Source organism: Anas acuta, chromosome 5 (assembly GCF_963932015.1).
Source record: "Anas acuta chromosome 5, bAnaAcu1.1, whole genome shotgun sequence".
Taxonomy (NCBI): Eukaryota; Metazoa; Chordata; class Aves; order Anseriformes; family Anatidae; genus Anas; species Anas acuta.
Genome location: NC_088983.1, coordinates 53973552 through 53993505, shown reverse-complemented (window position 1 = coordinate 53993505; position 19954 = coordinate 53973552). Strand labels below are relative to the sequence as shown.

The window sequence follows — 19954 nt, the reverse complement described above, 5'->3', positions numbered from 1 at the left end:
CAAAATTACTATTGTCACTGCATTTAACTCATCTTTGGTTCACTACTGCTTTGACAACCTTCTAAGGAGATTGACTGAAATTAAATGATACTTAATGATACTTTAGAACTCTAATTGACTGACAGTCTTTCTTCTTCTTAAACCAGAAATTAACACCAGAAAGGTTAAAGCCCAGATCTATGATAGAAGTGTGAAAGAAGGAAATCTGTTAGCAAGCATGAAGGGATACTGGTTCGAGCTTCTGATTCCTCTCTTGTATTTTGAGGGCAGGTAGATAATTGCAACTGTTTGGAGTCCAAGTATTCCTTTGCTTTACAGTTCTTCGCTTTTTTTTTTTTTTTTTTTTTAAAGGAATACCAGGAAAAATATTGTACATTTACCTATTTTACCGAAAATAGAAGTATTGCGAAAGGAAATAATTTATCCAAATGGTCCTCCCCATCCACATGATAGAGCTCCTACAAGGATATTCACGCTAGTGCATGCAGCACTGTATACAGATTGAAATGCTAACAGGAACAAGCAAAAAAGGAACACAATATATCCACAAGTTACTTGTCAAGCTAAACCTACTGTCTGGGTTACTTCGTAACTGGATATTTACATGGTTTCAGGCTTAAGGTAGATTATGGATTTGAGTGGAATACCCAAATTTTGAACTGGTTCACTCTCCAAAGAAGGAGAAGAAGAAATTTGGATATGGATTTACTGTATTCAAGACTTCCTCTTAAAGTGAGAAGACACTGGCTGCAATTCCTAACATGTATACAACATTTTATTGTCTTAAAAAAAAAAAAAAAAAAAAAAAAAAAAAAAAAAAAAAGGTATTGATGCATATATATATTGAGGTACCTTAATTTAAATAACATTTGTTCACTGCTCACATGTGACAAACATAGCTGACCAGATGACCAGACAGGGGAAAAATAGCCATGCCAATCCTACAAGGATGGTTTTACACAAAGATTTGTAAATCAAAAAATACCATAGTCTGCTTGTTCAAACAAGCAAGCTATCAATTGTCATTGGAGAGGGTAACTTCTTGTCAAGTAACTACACTCAGGGTGTTCTACCTTGAGTAACTAACTGAAAGATCAGATGCAACTCCGCTATGCTACACCCTCTCTTCATACTCTCCATCTATTCACGTGTTGATATCTAATCTGCTGAAGACGATTTTCCTGAATAACAAGGGCTCTGTGCACTGAATCACACTCAGGAAAACACTTCAGTTTCTCAAGTTGTTATGCAAGCACTTCATTAACACAAAACCTTTTTCTACAGTTACTGGATTTGCCATCCAATATTTAAGAACCTAGTGCTCAAGAACTAATATCTCATTTAAAGGAACTCTGATTATTGAGCAAACTTGTTTAATGCCACTTTAAATGGCTTTTAAAGGAACAACTTCTTCATCCCTCTTTCTACAACTGGAGATATGATTAATACAGGAGACAACTTTCAACATGGGACAAAATCTTCAGCCACTGTTTAGTGCAAGCTGGAGGACAAAACAGACCAGTCCTCATTTAAACACAAACATTTCCTTTGGGAATAGTCCAGATCATTGCATTTGAGTTTTTAATCCATATATGTGATTGCTTGTGTATGTAGACACACTACATCCCTTCCGGAGAAAGTAATTTAAAAATATGAGTAGAGTTTCAACTACACTAACGAGAAGACCTAACTGCTTGTTATACCATTCACCTTCCTTACGTGGGGCTTCTGTGTTTGTTTTTTTTTTGCTACAAGTAAAACAAGGAGGGAAAGCTTAGGACCCAAAGTGTTCTTGTCCCAGGGTATTTCTGTACTGTCTACTCTGTGGTAACCAGACAATAAAACGCTTCAGTCACCCACAAGGAAAGCACTCCAACTGCAGTCATGCATCCATGCATTTGGGTATTGTCTTCTGATTCCTCAATTTCAGACTTTGCTAGAAAGCACACAGCAGCAGCAAGTTTCAATTACTCACATCTAAAACACTTACCAATACTGACGAGCCTGAGCTGTGACATTTGAATCCCCCACTTCTGATACAGAGGCAGTATCTTTTTAAATTTTCTAATGCTGTCTGGTTATCGTTATTTTGAACATAGCTTTCTGCATCCTAAAGAGACGTTTAAAGCAGGAATATGGCAAATGACACATCATTTCTTACAAAGCACGTAACCGGTAGCTTTTCTCAGCAAAGAAAAAAACATTTCTGCCTTTAAACTTAAAAGAAATGAAAAGCATCCCCTGCTGTCAGAAGTGATGACAGAAAGCATCTTTTCAAAATACTAAGTGGCTGCTCTATTTATTCATACCCACAGAAATTACGCGTTAGCTTGCCATGTGCACAAATGGATTAACATCTATAAATTGCAAGCAACTCAGTAAAGTTTAATTCTGTATAGTGAACTCATTTTTCGGCTTGTCAGCTCTCTTAGCATCACTCGCTAAGTGATAGCATTTTTTTCTAAATTCGAGGACTCTTCCCTTACATTTTATAACAAAAATCGGTAATAAGATTTTAAGGTACAAACAAAATCTTTTTCAGCATTTACTTTGAGGTTCTTGCTGGTTTCATTTCACTAGCACACTGGCTGAACAAATGTTGGGGTAACTGGGTATTGATAAATTTCAGGCGAAATCAGGACAGGATCAATCAGAAAACTAGCCAAAGGCAGAAGTTTATTTGTGCCTATGTTTCTAGTCAGGCATGAGGAAGAATAAGTGATATGCCTCTTTGTCATTGTGGGTTGTATGCTGAAGTTGCTGGAGTTGAGGGTGCAACATGCTGCAGGCATGGAGACCATGGCAAAATTGGAGGAAAAGGCAAGAGGAATGTAGCAAGCGGTGGCTCACATGACCTTAGAAGAAGACGGGAGATCATCTAAGGATGTGTAGTCATATAAGGTATTACTACAGCAGCATCTCAGCTGTTATAGCAGCAGCTAACTAGTACAGACTTCAGCCCTGGAGCCATTTCTACATCAGTACACGCAGTTATAGTCAGAGGTAATCTTGCTCTTCTATTTCACCCAGAAAAAAAAACTAGGGAGTAGGAAGTTTTGGGTCCAGAGCTGGCATTTCTCTTATTTCACGTTCAGGAAAAATAAATCATTCCTATTTTGCTGGTCACCTATTTCCCCTGTTTACCCTCTTAATCCGTGAAAACAAAGAAATGTTGAAACACGTGCTACTGGAGTTCACTCAACATTTCCTATAATTATCCCCGCTGAGAAACTCATTTTAGAGAATTTCTTTTTTGTTGTTGTTATTGTGTGTTGTTTTTTTTTTTTGTTCCCAGAGAAGGGAAAACAGATTAATTCCCTGGCAACAAAATTCTAATTAATCAAAAATGTGGCTCTATTCATTCTCTGCTTCTTCATTACAATAAAATATCAGATGTTTACTGCTGAAATTATAGTCTCTATTCAATGTGAAATCAGGTGGCTCTTAAGATTTAATTATAAAAATAAAAATTATGTTTATTGACTCTGCACAAGTGTTTATCTTGATCTGTGATTCACTGATTACAGAAATAAATGATTTAACATGAGGCAGGACTTTCTGCAAACAACTGGAGAAACACGCTTCCCCCTATCCCAGCAGACTGCCAACCATCCCAGCACACAGTCCCGGTGTCAGCAGCAAAGAACTGGCTTTGTACCACCTCAGCCTCATTCAGGCAATTATGTGAAGGAAAACAAAACTTTTGAGACCAATCTGCCCCATGTATAAAGGCCACTTAGGGCACCGCTCGTGCTGTCACTACAGTCACTGAAAACAGGCTTGCTTTTTGGTACATACAAGCTTTCATCGTGCCTGTTCCAACACAAACAGCAGCTTTCTATGCTAAGACCCCATCGACCATATGACTCAGTTTTCTTTGCGAGCCACATCTCTGTTCTATAAAAGACACATTGAATTGTTCTATTGAAGATCACATTGGCCAATATTCCCAGAACTGGGAGCTTTTGTCGTACTGTTATTGAGTGAACCTGACCCTCCCTTCTGAGTCAACCCGTATCTCCCATTCAAATGAAAACATAACCCTGGTTTTGATTAAGGTATTTAATTTGCTTAAAGCATGTTAGTTTGTACATACTGTGATTTTAAAAGGAAAAATATTGAACCCTACCCACCTGATAGTGCCTATCTTTCATCATGTTTGGATATGAAATCCATCTGTTTAGAAGTGAAATCAAAACCAGCAACAGTGCTTTCTTTTTTGAAATTTCTCTAGATTTTTTGAATCTGGTGATTTGGAAAGTGGAAAGACAGATGTACCTGAATCTTACACTCCCACTCCCCCTCTCCCTCTCCCCTCTCCACCCCCCCCGCCCCCCCCCCCCCCCCCAAAATCCCACATTTTGACCTTTCATTTTAATTTAAGTAATCTGAAGTAATTTGAATAGACTAAAAGCTATGCACACAGGGCACATATTCTTGCATCTACAAACTCAAGAGTCAGTGAAAACCTGGGCATTTAACGTATTATTTCAAATCATTTTATGCTTCTGCAACTTTTGCAATAGTTTCTATACATACTTACGGATATGGGCTACAGTTTAAAAGCATGTGCCCAGCACTTTGCGACACTGAGGAAGGTTGGATCTGGATCTAAAGTCTGTACTTCGCATTGGAATGCGCTGTCCTCATGAGAAAACCTACGTCTCAAAATCAAAGACTTCCATCCATTTTTACCCCCTGAATTTGACCCTAAATTAGGAAACCTTAGACAAAAATTCAGGTCTAAACCTTAAGTGATATAAGTGAAGTGTATTCAGGTCATTGCCGATATGCCTGGTACTGAGGAGCCACAATTTACTCTTATGGTTTCTGCTATTTCCAGAATTCACCACTATCCAAGTTTATGCCTTGATCAGACTTGGTCAGTCCCCGTGGAAAGACATTTCTTCTATGCTACTTTCCATTAATAAAAACATATAAAAATGATCACATAAACAGAAAAGAGAGTACAGCTCACTGCCCTTCCACATACTGATGGGAGAATCTTTTAAACATCTTAAAACTAAATAACTTTTTTTCCCCAATTCTTTCACTCTAATGCAAAAAATGATTTTAGCTAACATATATATCGTCAGCAAAGACCACAAGGTTGTGGATATGATCACATTGATTGTCTTCTTGTAGTCACTGATACTACTATACACAAAAAAAAATGACCCAAATTATTAATTTTCAATAGCACATATAGTCTCGTGAATATTGTATACTAGCACAGCTACTACTTGTGATTGGCATTCTCATCATAGACAACAGATATTATATGATTGTTCCTGCTGATTTGCTTGTGGCACTTCACCAGAACACATAAGCTCATTTAAAATCTTTTTTTTCCAGATCACTGTGTTGTTTTTGCTTTGCTTTCCTTTTGAATTCACTGTATGTGCCAGCAGAAAACAGACATTACTAATCATGGATAATAGTTTCATCAAATAATTAAATATTTAATAACTATAAGCTACTTCTAAACATACAAGTTCAAGGTTCTACACCATTTAGCAAGATAAGTTTTGAGAGTGAAAATAACAGTAGATAAATTTCATAAAGGAAACTATAATTAGTCATCCCCCCCTCAAGTGATATGAACAGAAGTTGTCATATTCTGTCAGCATAACATCTAATATTCACATTCTACTGGCAATCAGATGAAAAGGAGTCTTTTCTACATCTGCAGCCTGACTGTACTTTTGTACACTGTATATTTGCAACATACTTTTAAAGGCAGGCAGGTTTAGATGTAATGATGTTGAATTATGTTTATTTTGGTACTCCTATCGTATTATCTCAGAAAGATGTTTGATGAAAAGCAGTGAGGACGCGCACTCAAATTTTTATTATAACTAGCTGCAGGGCAAGGAGTAGCAGCATAAAGCGGCTCAGCATCCCCAATGTAACATGCTACTTCATATAGGAATAGGCACAGATTCCTTCTGTACAGCTACTTTACTTAAATTGTTCAAAAGGTCAGAGGCTGTCTTTTGTTATTGAAAAATGTACATGGACCACATTGACAGTGTAGTTGAGTGATTTAAGTTCTTCCGTTTATTAGCTCTCCTTATATTCCTAAGCATTGCTATTAATCTCATTTTACAGACAGGGAACACAGACTTATTAAGCATTAAACTGCCAATAGAAGCAAGATCTGATCCCAAGCCAACACTTTTCACTACCTCAGACTTACTGAGTAGCATGCCTCCTCACCACAAGATCGGGAGTAGGCAGTGAGTTCCACCTAACACGTGCAAAGAAGGGAGGTGGGAGCTTCACCTCCATCCCTCTCTGGCCTCTGTAATTTTGATGAGTAGCACTGCTTTCTCCTCAGGATTTTTCAGTCCATACCATATTCTGGATTTAAGTAGTGTGAAATGCGTTCACCTGATTCATGTCAGTACGGAACAATGCTAGGACCTCATGGTATGATGAATGTGACCTTCTGTCTTACTTAGACTGTAACTACAAGTCTAAGAAAAACAGAGTGGTTAATGTATATAGTTCAGACTGAGCCTTTTATTACAGTAGTAACAATTGGTGTTTCCCACAAAACACAGCTAGAAATCTTCCCTGCTAAGATGCTTGGAATTCTCTGCACAATGAGACATGACCATCCTTGTCGTATCTCCTCAGCATGGCCTTAACCACCGGGAGAATATACTCACTTCTTCCACTGAAGCTCTTTCACTCCTTCAGCACAACAGGCTTTTTAACAAGTCAGAAACGGAAAGCCCTTCCAACTGAAGAGTGAGGGCACACACATGCCATTCTTACCCCACACCAAACAATACACACGTAGTTTGAGTTAAATATTCACTGGAGTTAGCACCAGACCCTGGAATTACTGGCAGACCTTCCTCGTGTATTTAGTGGTTGTGAACAGAAAGAATACCAAAGCAGAATCTTCAATGCAGCTGACACTGCTGGATGCTACTGAATTCAGCCAAGCAATAACAACAGCAAATGGGTGTAAAAACAGCTGGTGACAGTCCCAGCCCCCTGACAGCCCTTCACGCAGGGATGGAGGAGCTGGGCCCGTCAGGTGTGCGCACACGCTGCTGAGCATCATTTCACACTACACTGTGCAACAAAGAGAAGGCTTCCCTTTCTCAACCTGACAATGCAAAGGTGCCCTTTACTCGAGAGGATGCACAGCAAGCTTTCTTCAGGATAAACGGCCCTTGAAAAAGGTGCCTACATGACTGTTAACAGTCTATTATGCTTCATCTCATGAGTGTGGTATGCCGAGCGTCTTTCCAGGCCCCTGTCATTTTAATGGACAACTCTCCATTGTGGCTAAACACCATATCGGTCCCTTCAGGGGAAAAAGGAGCAGACTCTGCAGAATCCTCTACACCTGACTGACAGGCCAAGATTTGGAGTACGGCCAGGAGGGAATTCACAGTGAAAACCCGAGTTAATCATAATCTTCACTGGATGCAAAATTTCCCTGTGCCAGATTATTCCGAAGAAAAAGGGCTCTTTGTTAGAGCACCACACATTTCCCTGCATTCTCCGCGGAGTTCAAAACAAAACAGAACAAGATAGCTAAAAAATGAATATTCAAATGCATCTAAGTTTTTTTTTCTTTTTCTTTGTATCTTCACAAGAAAATATCCTCAGAGAATTATTGCTTCTGTGAAGAATTGATGAGGCTGCCAAATGAAACAAACTGGATTTCATTTTGATGAGCATGCAGCAATGTGTATCTATCATCCCCTGTGCCTTCTTGGAGCATGGGTATACAGTACTGTGTCGTACCATCTATGCCAATGACCTCATCTGCAATATTATAATGCCCAGAGAGCACCCTAAATGTATTTGTCTAGTTATTAGCCTTAATTGCTAGGCTCTCAGCAGGAATACAGTGAAAAGATAATAAACTCAAGTTTCCTTTCAATAAAAGATTATTTTTTCATACAGTTCTAGGTTAATTTATATTTGACCAAATATTTTCCTTAAACAATTTTCAAAAGAAATGAAAGATGGCTTTCATCTTTTTGAAAAAATACTCTTAAAACTTGACATTAATAATTTCCATTTATTTCACCTTTTGTGATATTTTAATGAAAATCTTCATTGGCTTTGGTAAAGGACATTTTACCAGCCCCATAATACAAAAATGTTGATTAATAGCAACATGAAGTGATACCTATTTTAAATAATACTAAAAATAGTGCTTGACATATTGTCTACACAATATTGTTCAATTGCATAAACTGAAACACACAGGGCCTAAGAGACTATCAATGGATGGTAGTGTCTTTGAAAAGTCTATAAAAGTTTGACTGATTTAGACATTCTTCCTTGCTCTTTTTCCTTAAAGTACAGCTTGACTCATTGGAATTTATAGCACTAAGTATTTTCTACAAATAACAAAACTCACTGCTCTCATAGATTAGGTATACATATATTATATATATACACTATATATAAAATATTATATATATTATATAATATATATATATTTAATGGAAGCCTAATGAGAATCCAAGCAGAGCATAAGCTCAGCTGGGATTTTAACAAGAACAACATGGGCTAGGATTTATGATCAAGTACCCCCTGACCATCCTCTCTTTGCAAGAGTGGACACACATTTCTGCTCTTACTATGCCAGCAAATTATACCTTGATAGATTTATGCAGCAAGAGATTTACTGAGGAAGTCATAATGAACCTCCGAGTATAGTTAAGGAAAAACAACTGTCAGAATAAGGCAAAGATAATTACTGTTGACATGTTTAATCCCTTCATGGCAGATGAAATAATTCAGCTTGGTTAAGATGCTATATCCAGAATATAGAGAAGTGTTTCAATGGAGATGGCATTTGGAACAGAAGATGGCAGGTGCAAGTAAAGTTTATTTCAGATATTACAGGCTTTGTGGTGGATTTACTGCACTCAATCAGCATTCTCTCAGGGGAAAAAGAAAAAGGTTATCTTTGTAGCGCTGAATAATTCCCTCCACACAGAGAGGATACAGGAAAATTAGCTAATGGAAAGAAAAGTGTTTTTAACTCAACAAAATCAAATTTAATTGTACACAGAAGAAACTCCAAATACTGTATTTCCTTTATGCCATTATAATACATGTTATTTCCAAGATATAAGGAATTTTATTACCCTTTCCACAGTGTGGAATCCACAGCACAAATTAGCAGCCTTTCAGACATATTTACTATGAGGATCAGTGAACACAGGGCACATGGTACTGAGTACCTCCGAAAATGCCAGACTTCTCAAGTTTCAGTATCATTCAGTAAGTAATCCTTCCAACTAGGAAGATGGAATGCTGACTCCCCGCTCAATGCATTCACCAGTGTATCTCAAACTTCGAATTAACACACGCTCGTGCCCCCATGCGAGTACCTATCACATGCCCATCGGTGTGCTGACAGACTGCAAGAACACACCTCTCGCAGCTGGGGTTTTCCAAAAGCAGGCTTAAAAGAAAATTAGTGTGAAGCAAATAAGCCATCAGAAGTTAGAGCAAGAGAACCTACAGATCAAGAAGCACTATATGATGAACAGGTTAAAGGCAAAGCTGGCCAGAAGGTTTAAAGCAGGACATGTGAAGAGCAAACTCAAAGAAGCAAGCTTCAAATATAACACGGTACAAAAACTCTGGGGAAGAATTTCATTGAAATGGAGAAAAATTTTGAACAGAAAATACTATTAGCATTCTCAAACCAAATTCATTCTTAATGTAAATCCTCTGAAACCAGTCAGTTTGCTCTAGAAGAAAATATCTTCCTTGGTATGAACGCAACATTATTCCAACAGATTAATTAAACCAAACAATTCAGTGCAACAATATTGTAAATGTGGTCAGTGGAATCACAGGTGCAAAGAACGTCTGTACAATGTCAGTAGGGAGTGTTTTGTTAATCTTACAGTATAAAGTATTCTGCCAACGATACGCCATTTAACATTATGTATCATTTCTCAGCAAAGCACTGAGGGGGGTGCAGTATGTTTAGGAAGCTGTTTGAAAGAATATTTAATTTTGGGCATATTTATGCAGTAAGAAACCTTTTGAATAAACTTAGATACTACTTGTTTTTTTTTTGTTTTTTTTTGTTTTGTTTTGTTTTGTTTTTGGTAAGAACCTAGTAAAAATCAGGTCTTTAGAAAAAAAAAAAAGAAAAATAAAGAAAAAAAAAGAAAAAGAAAAAAAAAAGCTTTGTAGACTGCTATAGGAATCCATTCTTGATTACACTAACTACATGAAATTAAATGGAAGTGATTTCAGTAGCACACTTAGGGAAATCGGGTCTTCCAAAGGCTCCTGCAAACAACAATATAATAACAAGCTCTATTTATTTTTGCTCTAGCACATATAATATTTTGACAGGGAATTACCTTTTAATGGCATAGTCATTCCAAATTTCTGGTGGAACCGCAAAGTCAGACACTAATAATATCACTCAAGCTTGACCTGTATGTAACAGTAACCTTTGGGGTAGCACGACAAAGCTTGTAACATCACCTATAACAATGTTCCCTCGTGATACCTACCTAGTAGTGAGAGAATACCTCTTTTCAACATTCCACAGCTGGAAATGAATACCATCACAGCCCCTCATAACTTCTTCATTTGTATGCAAATGACAGCAACATTTTTCACTTTTTACACACTTCTCAACCCCTTTTTATTGTTCCTCTCCTCACGAGCACCCTCTCAATCTCCAGTGCTGAAAGGATATCTAACATGCAGAAGCTTGGGCTGATGAACATGGGAGACGTCAGGACAGATCCTTGTACAACCAACACATAAAATGTGCAATGGATCTGCAGGTTTGGTAGAAGTGCTGTGGGTTCTGACACCGTTACAACAATGTATTTTCAGAAGAGTGATGAGCCTGTATTTTGGCTGACCCATGAACTTCTGACTTCAGTAAGCTAGGTGGAAACCAGACAATGTAGTTTTCCCTTTAAAAATATACCTTTAAGTGTAATTCATTAGTTGAAGGACATGAAGTAAACAGGCCTTTGCTCAAATTTGTGCTTTAAATTTGGATCAAGGAGTAACATTTACAGTGAAAGATCTGTCCGTATGTTTCTTTTTGGCAAGTAGCAATCCTCTCCACTCTTAAAAACACCAGTTCACTTACCTGGCCATAAGTCTCACTTAGCTCATCTCTCAAACGTTGAAATAACAAAATTTATGTTTAATACACTAAAATAATTTGGATGTGATTCCCTGTAAGATGTTTGACTACAAAGAGTACAAGACTACAAGAGCATTTGAAGTAGAAACATGTTTTGTACCTCAGGTACTCTAAACTCTTTGCTCTGTATGCCCTGTAACAGTGCTAACAGCTCAGTGCCCTGTTGAACCTCAGGTGCATTTGGTTCTGTGCTGTTATATTCTTTTCCCGATAAACCACCACAACAACAAAAAAATACCTGCAGAAGCGAAGCACCTAAGCACTACATTTCTTTGTACCATCTTATTAATATTCTTCCAGTGTAGTTTCTGGTGCATGCATAAGGCTTTAATTAGCACTGCCTGAAATTAGCATGCTTAAAAAAACATTTGTTTTCAAGGAATTCCAGTTTCCTCAATGCTTGTTTCCTTTGTAGCTTTCACCTAAGATTTTGACCAACTGATTTAATTTCCCTTGTTTCAGAAGATAATGTAACAAGTGATAGCAAATAAGCTAAAGTAAAATTGAATCAAGTCATGCAATAATATGCCTTAATATGATTCAATTTCACGCAGACTAATGAATACAAAATTAGGTAAGGCTAGAGAGCAGCATGCCGCAGCACTTTCTGGATCAGCCACTGCCACCTACCGCCCCCGGGTGCTGCAACCTGCACCCAGCTGCCTCTGTGCTGCTGCAGCAGCCAGATAGGAGCTGCCAGGCATTAACCTCACTTTCCCTCCTCAAGGGCACCAGTTCCAGAGCAGGAAAGTGTCAGCAGTGACTCCTCTGGGTACCTATACGCAACTCAATTTGCATATGTCTCTTGCACAGCTGATCTTACTGACTGCCCAGGCTGCATGCCCCCGCCTATAGAGGTATGGGGTGGAGAGAATACACGAGATCACTTCTAGACATTGCAGCCGACTGAAAACCCGCCTGTCACATTACTTGCCATTGATTCTCTACTGCAAATGTTTCATCTTTGAAAGTCATTTTTAATAATTTAAGTATTTTGTGTTATGTGCTGTATGAAATTAATCGTGTAATTTTTCTGGGTAGTATGACATGTAACAGCGCCTCAAGCACGACTATGTGATATATCAGCCGTCTCTTAGTAGACACAAAGGAGTAAAAGAAGTCTGACCTCTAGTGAGCACAAGTGATGATGCCACTCCTGAGAGAGACGGTCCTCAGTTATCTTACACACGCTGGAAAACTTTTATCGATAGTCCTGAAACGAAGACATATTTTTGTTACAACATAACCCTGAGCAAAGATGAGAACAACTAAGTATAAAAAGTTATAATCCTAATTACTGCAGAATTTTGAAGTGACTGAAGAAGTTTACAGATTTAGAAATTTAGAATCTACTCTTCCTTTTTTCATTGTTTTTGGATAAATGAATTTTCTTATCCATACTTAAAATACCAAATACTCGTTTTAACTCTGGGAAACTTTTGCAGTATTTCAGGGTATACGTATATTATGAACTTGACTAGGAATTCTTATCTGCAGAAAAGTGTAGGTTCACCTAGGTGCCCATCAGGCATATATTAAGTCATAAATAAGACTGTTATCTACTGCCTTTAAAATTCACTTGACTAAGAAAATGAAGTACTGCAAGAAAACAATTACAAGATATATGTAATCACAGCATCACTTGCAAGGATTCCCACAAGCTGTATTTCATCAACAGAATTGGATGCTTAATTTCAGGCACTTTTCCTGCTTCCACAGGTGACTGCTGTTTGCAAATTCACAAACACAGCCCCAGAAAGGGTAATTGCAAAACAGTTCCTTGAGGAAAGCAGCCTGAAAGACAGGCAGTGGGCAGACAAGCCTAATGGGTCATACAAAGCACCAAATCTTTTAAATTCATGTAACAGCAGTGCTGCCTTCACTTTTCCAGTGGAGACACACACTCAGCAATACTGATGATTACAGGCTGAGGTGAGAAGGCACCTCTGTGTCCATCTGCCCCCATCTCCTGCTCGAGCAGGGGCACCAGAGAAGGGCAGGGTACCCAGGACCACGTCTAATGGCTTGTGAACAACCTCCTGGAGGACAGTCCGCAGCACAGACGTGCTCCCTGATGTTCATGGGGAGCCTCCTGCCTGCCAGTCCGTGCCCATTGCCTCTTCTTGTCACCAGCCACCCCTCAGAAGAGCCTGGCTCTGCCTTGCTTGCACCTTCCCTTCAGGCATTTACAGACATTGATAATGAAATGATGCGTAAAAATTATTTCTTTTTCTGTAAAGAGTTCAAATTCTGGCATTTTGCCTGTAGAATAGATCAAAAGAGGCACATTAATCAGAATAAAGAGATAATAGGCATTAATTGACTGGCTGCCTCTTCGTGCTGTGCGGGGGAGCTTGCGGTAAGATCTTACAAGCAGGATCACCTGGTGAGAGTTATTTCAGCACAACTCTTCGTGCATTTCGTTACGGGAGCCAGTAGTTGAAATCCAGCCTGACAGGAGCCCAGCACCACATCCGGAGAGCACACAGGTGTAAAAGGACGGACTTTGCCTCGTGACCACGCTCAAACCAAGCCGTTGACAACGTGTTTGTACAAGTAAAACTGTGAGCAGGGCACACAGAGCAGATTAGGGCTGTCTTTAGCATAACACATAGCTCAGGCTGCTGAAGAAAAAACTTATCTGTGGAGGCGATCAGAACGCGTGTTTACCTAGAGCTCAGGCAACAGCAGCACTGCACTTTGGGCACTCCTGACTCATTTACCAACTTCGCTATAATCCCGGTTTATCGTCCTGGGGCTCGGTTGATCCACCACAGGCGATCTTTAACCCCCGTGAGGTGGCTCAGCCCACACAGGTAAAGCCGCACGCTCACGGTGAGGCACTGGCGGGGGCTGGGAGCTGTCAGACACACGCAGAAACCCCTCGGGACAGCCACCGTGTGAGGAGCCCCGGGGTGAGGCAGCAGGGACCGCGCCGGCGAACCGGGCACCGGCGCTTTACTGAGGGGAGCTGAGGTGAGGGGAGCTGAGGCGAGAGCCCTGGCCCCGCCCCCTCGCGCGCTGCGGCCGTTGGGGAGCGCCGCGCGCTCACCCCCCCCCCCGCTCCCGCCTCGCCGCTGCCCCGCGCGCGCCGGTTCCCGCGCCGCCAGCCCGCCAACCCCCAGCCCGGGCCGCGGAGGGCAGCAGGGCGCGCTCCGATTGGCTGGGCGGGCCTTGGCGCCGCGCGCCCATTGGCTGGCCCGCCCCGCCCTGCCTCGGGCGGCTTCAGCGCCTTCGATTCAAATCGGCGCTGCTGCTGCAGCTGGGGGCGGTGCTGCTGTTGCCGCCGCCGCAGCAGCGCCCGGTGTTTAAAGCGGCTCCCGCCACGCCCCGCCCGCCAGCACCGGCGGCCAATGGGCGGGGCGGGGCCGGGCCGTTGGGCGCGGGCCGGGCCCAGAGGCGGGAGGCGCCGCCGGGTGCCGCGGGGGGGGGGGCGCCGCCGCCTCACGGCCGTGTCCCCGCAGGCCGAGCGCCGCGCCCCCGGCAGGATGCAGGCGGCCGAGGACGGGGACAGGGACAAGGACGAGGACAAGGTAGGGGGCTGGGGGCGGCGGGGGGAGCGCGGGCAGGGCTGGGGCCGGCCGGCAGCCCCGCGGCTCGGCGCCTGACCGCGCTCCGCTCCCCGTGGCGCAGGAGAACCGGCCCGCCCCGCCCGGCACCCCGCGGAAGCAGGCGGCCGCCTCGCCCTCCGTGCCGGCCGAGCTGCGGCCCGGCTGCCCGCCGCTCGCCACCCCGCCGAAGCCCGGGGACGGGCCGGCCGCGGAGCCCTGGACGCCCACCGCCAACCTGAAGGTGCTGATCAGCGCCGCCAGCCCCGAGATCCGCAGCCGGGAGCGCAGCAAGGAGCTGTCAGGCGCCGCGGGGGACGGCTGGCAGCCCCCGTGCTGCACGCAGGTAGGCTCTGAGCGTCTCCTCTTTGCCTTTTTTAAAAAAAAAACACCTTACCTGAAGACTATTCTGTATAAAAACCTCCAAGCCAACACACTGCCACCCTTCCCTTCCAGCTCTGACTTTACAGCCTTTACAAATGTAACTAACAACGCCACACTGTTACACACAACACCCAGAGTGTTTCTTCCACAGCTGCCAAGTTGTTCGATTTATACATTTTGTGTAAAAATGTTTCAAGGTCTCTTCTTATTTCTGCATAGGAGCACTTGTCTTGTGACGAATATGAAAAATTGCAACCAAGCCGCAAGGAGAAAAGCCTAGGGTTACTGTGTCATAAATTCCTAGCCCGATATCCTGATTACCCCAGCACTGCAGAGAACACTTACATTTGCCTTGATGAAGTAGCGGAAGAGCTCAGTAAGTTGCTGTATATGCCATTATACGTCCTCATGCAAATGTGCCAATAAACCACCCTTCTGTGTTTATTACTTTCTTGCTCCATAACATTTTGAATGCTCACTGTGTACTCTCACATTTACCTAAACACAGCTTTAAAGCCTTCGTCCTTACCACAGTTCTTTTAAGAAGCTCAAGTTTGCTTGGTGAACTGAATCAAGACCTTCTGAATAATGTTTGAGATTAAACATCTACATTACTGCAGATACCACAAATAACCAGTTGCATTTTTTGAACCTAGAAACTATGGCTAAGATTCGTGGCTGACTTTTCTATGTCAGGAGCTAGCATTTCTGATGCTGAGCCCACAGTTTCCTGTCCAATCATGACATCAAAGCAAGAAACTACTTTCTGCTATCTTGTATCGCACCAATGATCTGTTGAGAGTCCAAGTTGCTAGCAGCTGAAGCTTTTTTTTTTTTCTGTAAGAGCTACGAGAATACAGTATCCTGCAGATTGGATGAACTGCAAATACTATCCATACACTTCTGTACAAAATATCATCCGTTAAAAAACACCTATTCAAAAATGAGAATTGAATAGACAACAGAAAAGGCCAGTATGTTTTTTACTGTGAGTTTCCAAGAGTATTTAACAAGGCAATCTAAAAATGATGCAGTGAATAATTAAAAATGCCTTTCTTAAATCCGTATTGAGACCCATCTAATGACATTACTGGTAACAGTGAGCTTTAGATCTTAAGCTGTACTGTAGACCAAAAAGAACTTGGTCTACAATACAAGACATACAAGTACAAGAATAACTTGGTCTGGAAGAGCAAGTCCTTGCCATGTGTGAAGCAAGAATTGTTTTCTTGCCCGCAAGATCTGTAAGATTTATTTTCAGTCAAGTTGGTACTTAGGCATTGGTGAAAATGCCTGAGAATTATATTAGGAGGGGGAAGTATAGGAAACTTCATTTTTCTGTGCAAGCTGTGTATCAGGTAAATGAATGAAAAAAAGTATTTTATGTAGTAAAGATATCATGTTGATCTTCCTTTTTTTTTTTTTCTTTATTTTAGATGTTGAACGTAGACGAATATATGATATCGTGAATGTGCTAGAGAGCCTACACATGGTGAGACGCCTTGCCAAAAACAGATACGCCTGGCATGGGCGACATAATCTCACCAAAACCTTGCAGACCTTGAAAAAAGTTGGAGAAGAGAACAAATACACACAACAAATTCAGATGATCAAGAAAAGAGAGTATGAGCATGAATTTGATTTAGATGGTGAAAGAAACGAAGAAATGCAGAGGTCTTTTGTCTCAAACGAGAATTCAGAAATGTGTTTTGTCGAGCTCCCAGGAATGGAATTTCGTGCTGGTAATATTTCTCTACAATGCCAAGAAGAATATGTACTCATGATTATAAGTATCTGTGCCCATAGAAAAAAAAAAACACTTATTGGTATTTTTTTCTAAAACATTACTGCCTGAAAAGCACCACATCTGTTCGTGGTTGGAGGAAGTGCTGTACTTTCTTCTAGTTGTCCTATTTGATTCTTACACGTGTTTTACTTTTAGGGGTCAAGAACAAGGGGGGAACAACAGGTGAAACTAACAAACACACTCAACATATAATCAAACTGCAGGATGTTACAGAAGCCAAAAGTCTACATGACACCATAGATTATTAATTTTTAAAATTTAGGTTTGATTCATGGGAGAAATGCTCACTAACGCTTGTTAAGTTTGTTATACAATCTACAGTTAAACATCTCTGAGAGTCCAAGTCAGATGATAGGAAAGGGTATACCAAGGGAGACACCACACTCTTTGCTGTGTAGTTAGACGTGCTATCCACCTAATTACCTGATTCTTGCCATGTAGAGACTCAATGCTGGAGTCCGTGTTGGTCTTGCCTAATTGCCGTATTGTTTGTTCTCAGCATTGTTACTGACAGATTTCTTCAGTGTTTTTAAAAGCGTTTGTAGCTGCCACATCACTTACTGCTTTAATCCTTTTTTCCTGTCTGCTGCAGCATCAGTAAATAGCAGGAAAGACAAGTCTTTACGAGTGATGAGTCAGAAATTTGTGATGCTGTTTCTTGTATCAACTCCTCAAATAGTAAGCCTTGAAGTTGCTGCTAAAATCTTGATTGGAGAAGATCAGTTAGAAGACTTAGATAAAAGCAAGTTCAAAAGTAAGTAAAATGCTACTGTTCCTGTTTGCTTTTTGATCAAGCTTTAAATAGAAACACACAGTGTAAGCTAAATGAGCTATATCTAGTACAAGATTATGTAGCATAAAACGTTGTCATCTTACTACCATTTGTATTTGAACTTCCAAAAACCCAATAAGCTCTGTGCACAGTTTTTATTAGGGATCCACCTGTACACTGTCATTCATACGCACCATATAAGAGAAGTCCATGGAATCTTTCATGGTGAAGTAACGTCCGCTTATCGGTAACGATTTCTCCAGCAATCTGTGACAGAGATGGGCATCATTTCAGCAAATGTTTCTTAGCATCATGCAAATCCGTGTTCTGCTCATATAACTTACTCGATGGAAATCTAAAGAAATGCTTTAAAAGTCTTGCTAATAGCTTAAATGCTTGAGGAAGCGAAACCCCATGTTGTAACTGCCAATTATTTCTTCATTCTTTTGCCCTGCTTTCAGTTCCCTGCACATTTCCTCCTCTTGCTCATCATTCAAATGTAAAGGTACTTCTAGGTCCAGGCCGGTATATCTATATTAATTGAAAATGTGCCTGCTCTTGAGGCATTAAGAATTAATTTCACATTTAATTGAAAATTACACCCTTCCTTGCTTCTCAGACAACTACTTTTTTTTTTTTTTTTTTTTGGTGAAACTATGCAACAGACTGATCCTCGCTGGTTTCAGTTCGTAATTTCCTTTCCATTGCATCTTGGCAAAACAGTGTGTGTGGGTAGTGTTTTTTTGTTAGTTTTCATTTGTTCTTCTTCCTCCATAACATCTATGTCTTGCCAACAGCATTTTCATGCTGTGCCATCCATGTGTTAATACTTACGGTATCACATTTTACCATCTTCTTGGTTAAGAAGCGCAGTCTGAAGTTCTGTGACTTCCTAGACTTTACATTTTCAGTAGCAGAAGCTTTGGATTAAGCACATTCTGAGTGGTTAAAAAATTCACTTGTAGTTCTACTACTGCCTAAAACCTTTTCATAATCGTTCAGCCTGAACACAGTTAAAAACATGCAGGATGATCATCCTGTTGGAGTTCAGTGTGTCTCTTCTCCATACTTTCAGTGTTCTTCCTTGCATATGTACACCTGCTTTAGAAGTTGCTGGTTTTCACTATAGAATTTGTGTAGTTTTGGCCAGTATACAGGGCCTAACTTGTTTTGAAAATGTGTTTTTCCACATTTAGCATATTTTTACCACTATATAGATTTATAGATCTTTGTCATTCCACTTTAAATTTCAATTTTATGATATGATACATTATTTCGTAGCACAAATGCCTGTTCCATAAAATAATTTTCATAAAGAAATTCAGAAGGTTTTTCCTTTCAGCTGCTAAAAGGCCACAGTCAAATTTTTAATCTGATCCATGGTATCTTGCTAATAAGTATCACTACAACTTACATTTGTTTTCTTTTATTTCAGCCAAAATTAGAAGACTTTATGACATAGCAAACGTTCTCAGTAGCCTTGAGCTTATCAAGAAAGTTCACGTTACAGAGGAGAGAGGTAGGAAACCAGCATTCAAATGGACGGGACCTGAGGTCTTGCCAAGTATTCAGGGTAGGTTACGCATCATTTTCTTTTGTTCTGCTGATTGTTGGGCTTTCTTCTTCATTTTGAAAATCTTTTACCAAAAGACAGAGTAAACTAGGCAGAGAGTCTTTGACAGTCACATTGTATTTGGTCCACAACGACATAGCACACTAGTATTTCTTGGAATGTCCGACATATTTCCACATAGCACATGCTCCTATATTGTGACTCTTGCATTTCCATTTTTGCTGTTGCTAGTACTTCAATATTTATAAGCTAGGTGCAAATAATTGCTTTACATTACTGGATCTGCATGTGATAGGTACTTACTCTTTTGTTTCTTCTGCTTTTTAGACGCAAAACTTGAAACAACTTCTGCGACCTCCATTCCACATGTTTCAGAACACATTGCTTCCAGAGAGCAGTGTTCAAAAAATCTCTTTCCGTCAAGCGTCAAGCAGAACTTCACTCGGCATCCGTCCCTAATGAAGTTGGTTAAAAGTATAGAAAATGATAGAAGGAAGATCCAATCTGCTCCAGCCAGTCCAGTTAAAATAAGCACAAGTATGTAGCTAAAAACTGTATTTGTTTTCTTGTTGTTTATTTTTTTTTCCTGAGTATGACTTGGACATAGAGTTTTGCATTAAATATCCAGGCTTGCCATCATCTCATAGGAGATGTGGATGCGTGAGTATGCCTGCTTACAACAAACACGTTT

At 40.6% G+C, this 19954-nt stretch overlaps 2 protein-coding genes across 4 annotated transcripts in view; one reads left to right on the top strand and one right to left on the bottom strand.

The window, feature by feature from the left end:
• The window catches only part of NAV2 (neuron navigator 2), a 419946-nt gene extending 407554 nt beyond the window's left edge, over window positions 1-12392 (bottom strand). For all 3 annotated transcript variants that reach the window (XM_068684879.1, XM_068684882.1, XM_068684888.1), the window contains exon 1: window positions 12306-12392. The gene's annotated coding sequence lies outside the window, so the exon portion shown is untranslated. The remainder of the gene's footprint in view (window positions 1-12305) is intronic.
• A 2065-nt stretch (window positions 12393-14457) lies between these two features.
• The window catches only part of E2F8 (E2F transcription factor 8), a 10987-nt gene continuing 5490 nt past the window's right edge, over window positions 14458-19954 (top strand). Inside the window, exons 1-7 of the mRNA XM_068684896.1 lie at window positions 14458-14712; window positions 14813-15073; window positions 15331-15487; window positions 16548-16853; window positions 17511-17672; window positions 19126-19263; window positions 19591-19800. Of these exons, the coding sequence (XP_068540997.1) occupies window positions 14533-14712; window positions 14813-15073; window positions 15331-15487; window positions 16548-16853; window positions 17511-17672; window positions 19126-19263; window positions 19591-19800 (1414 nt within the window). The 5' untranslated portion in view covers window positions 14458-14532. The remainder of the gene's footprint in view (window positions 14713-14812; window positions 15074-15330; window positions 15488-16547; window positions 16854-17510; window positions 17673-19125; window positions 19264-19590; window positions 19801-19954) is intronic.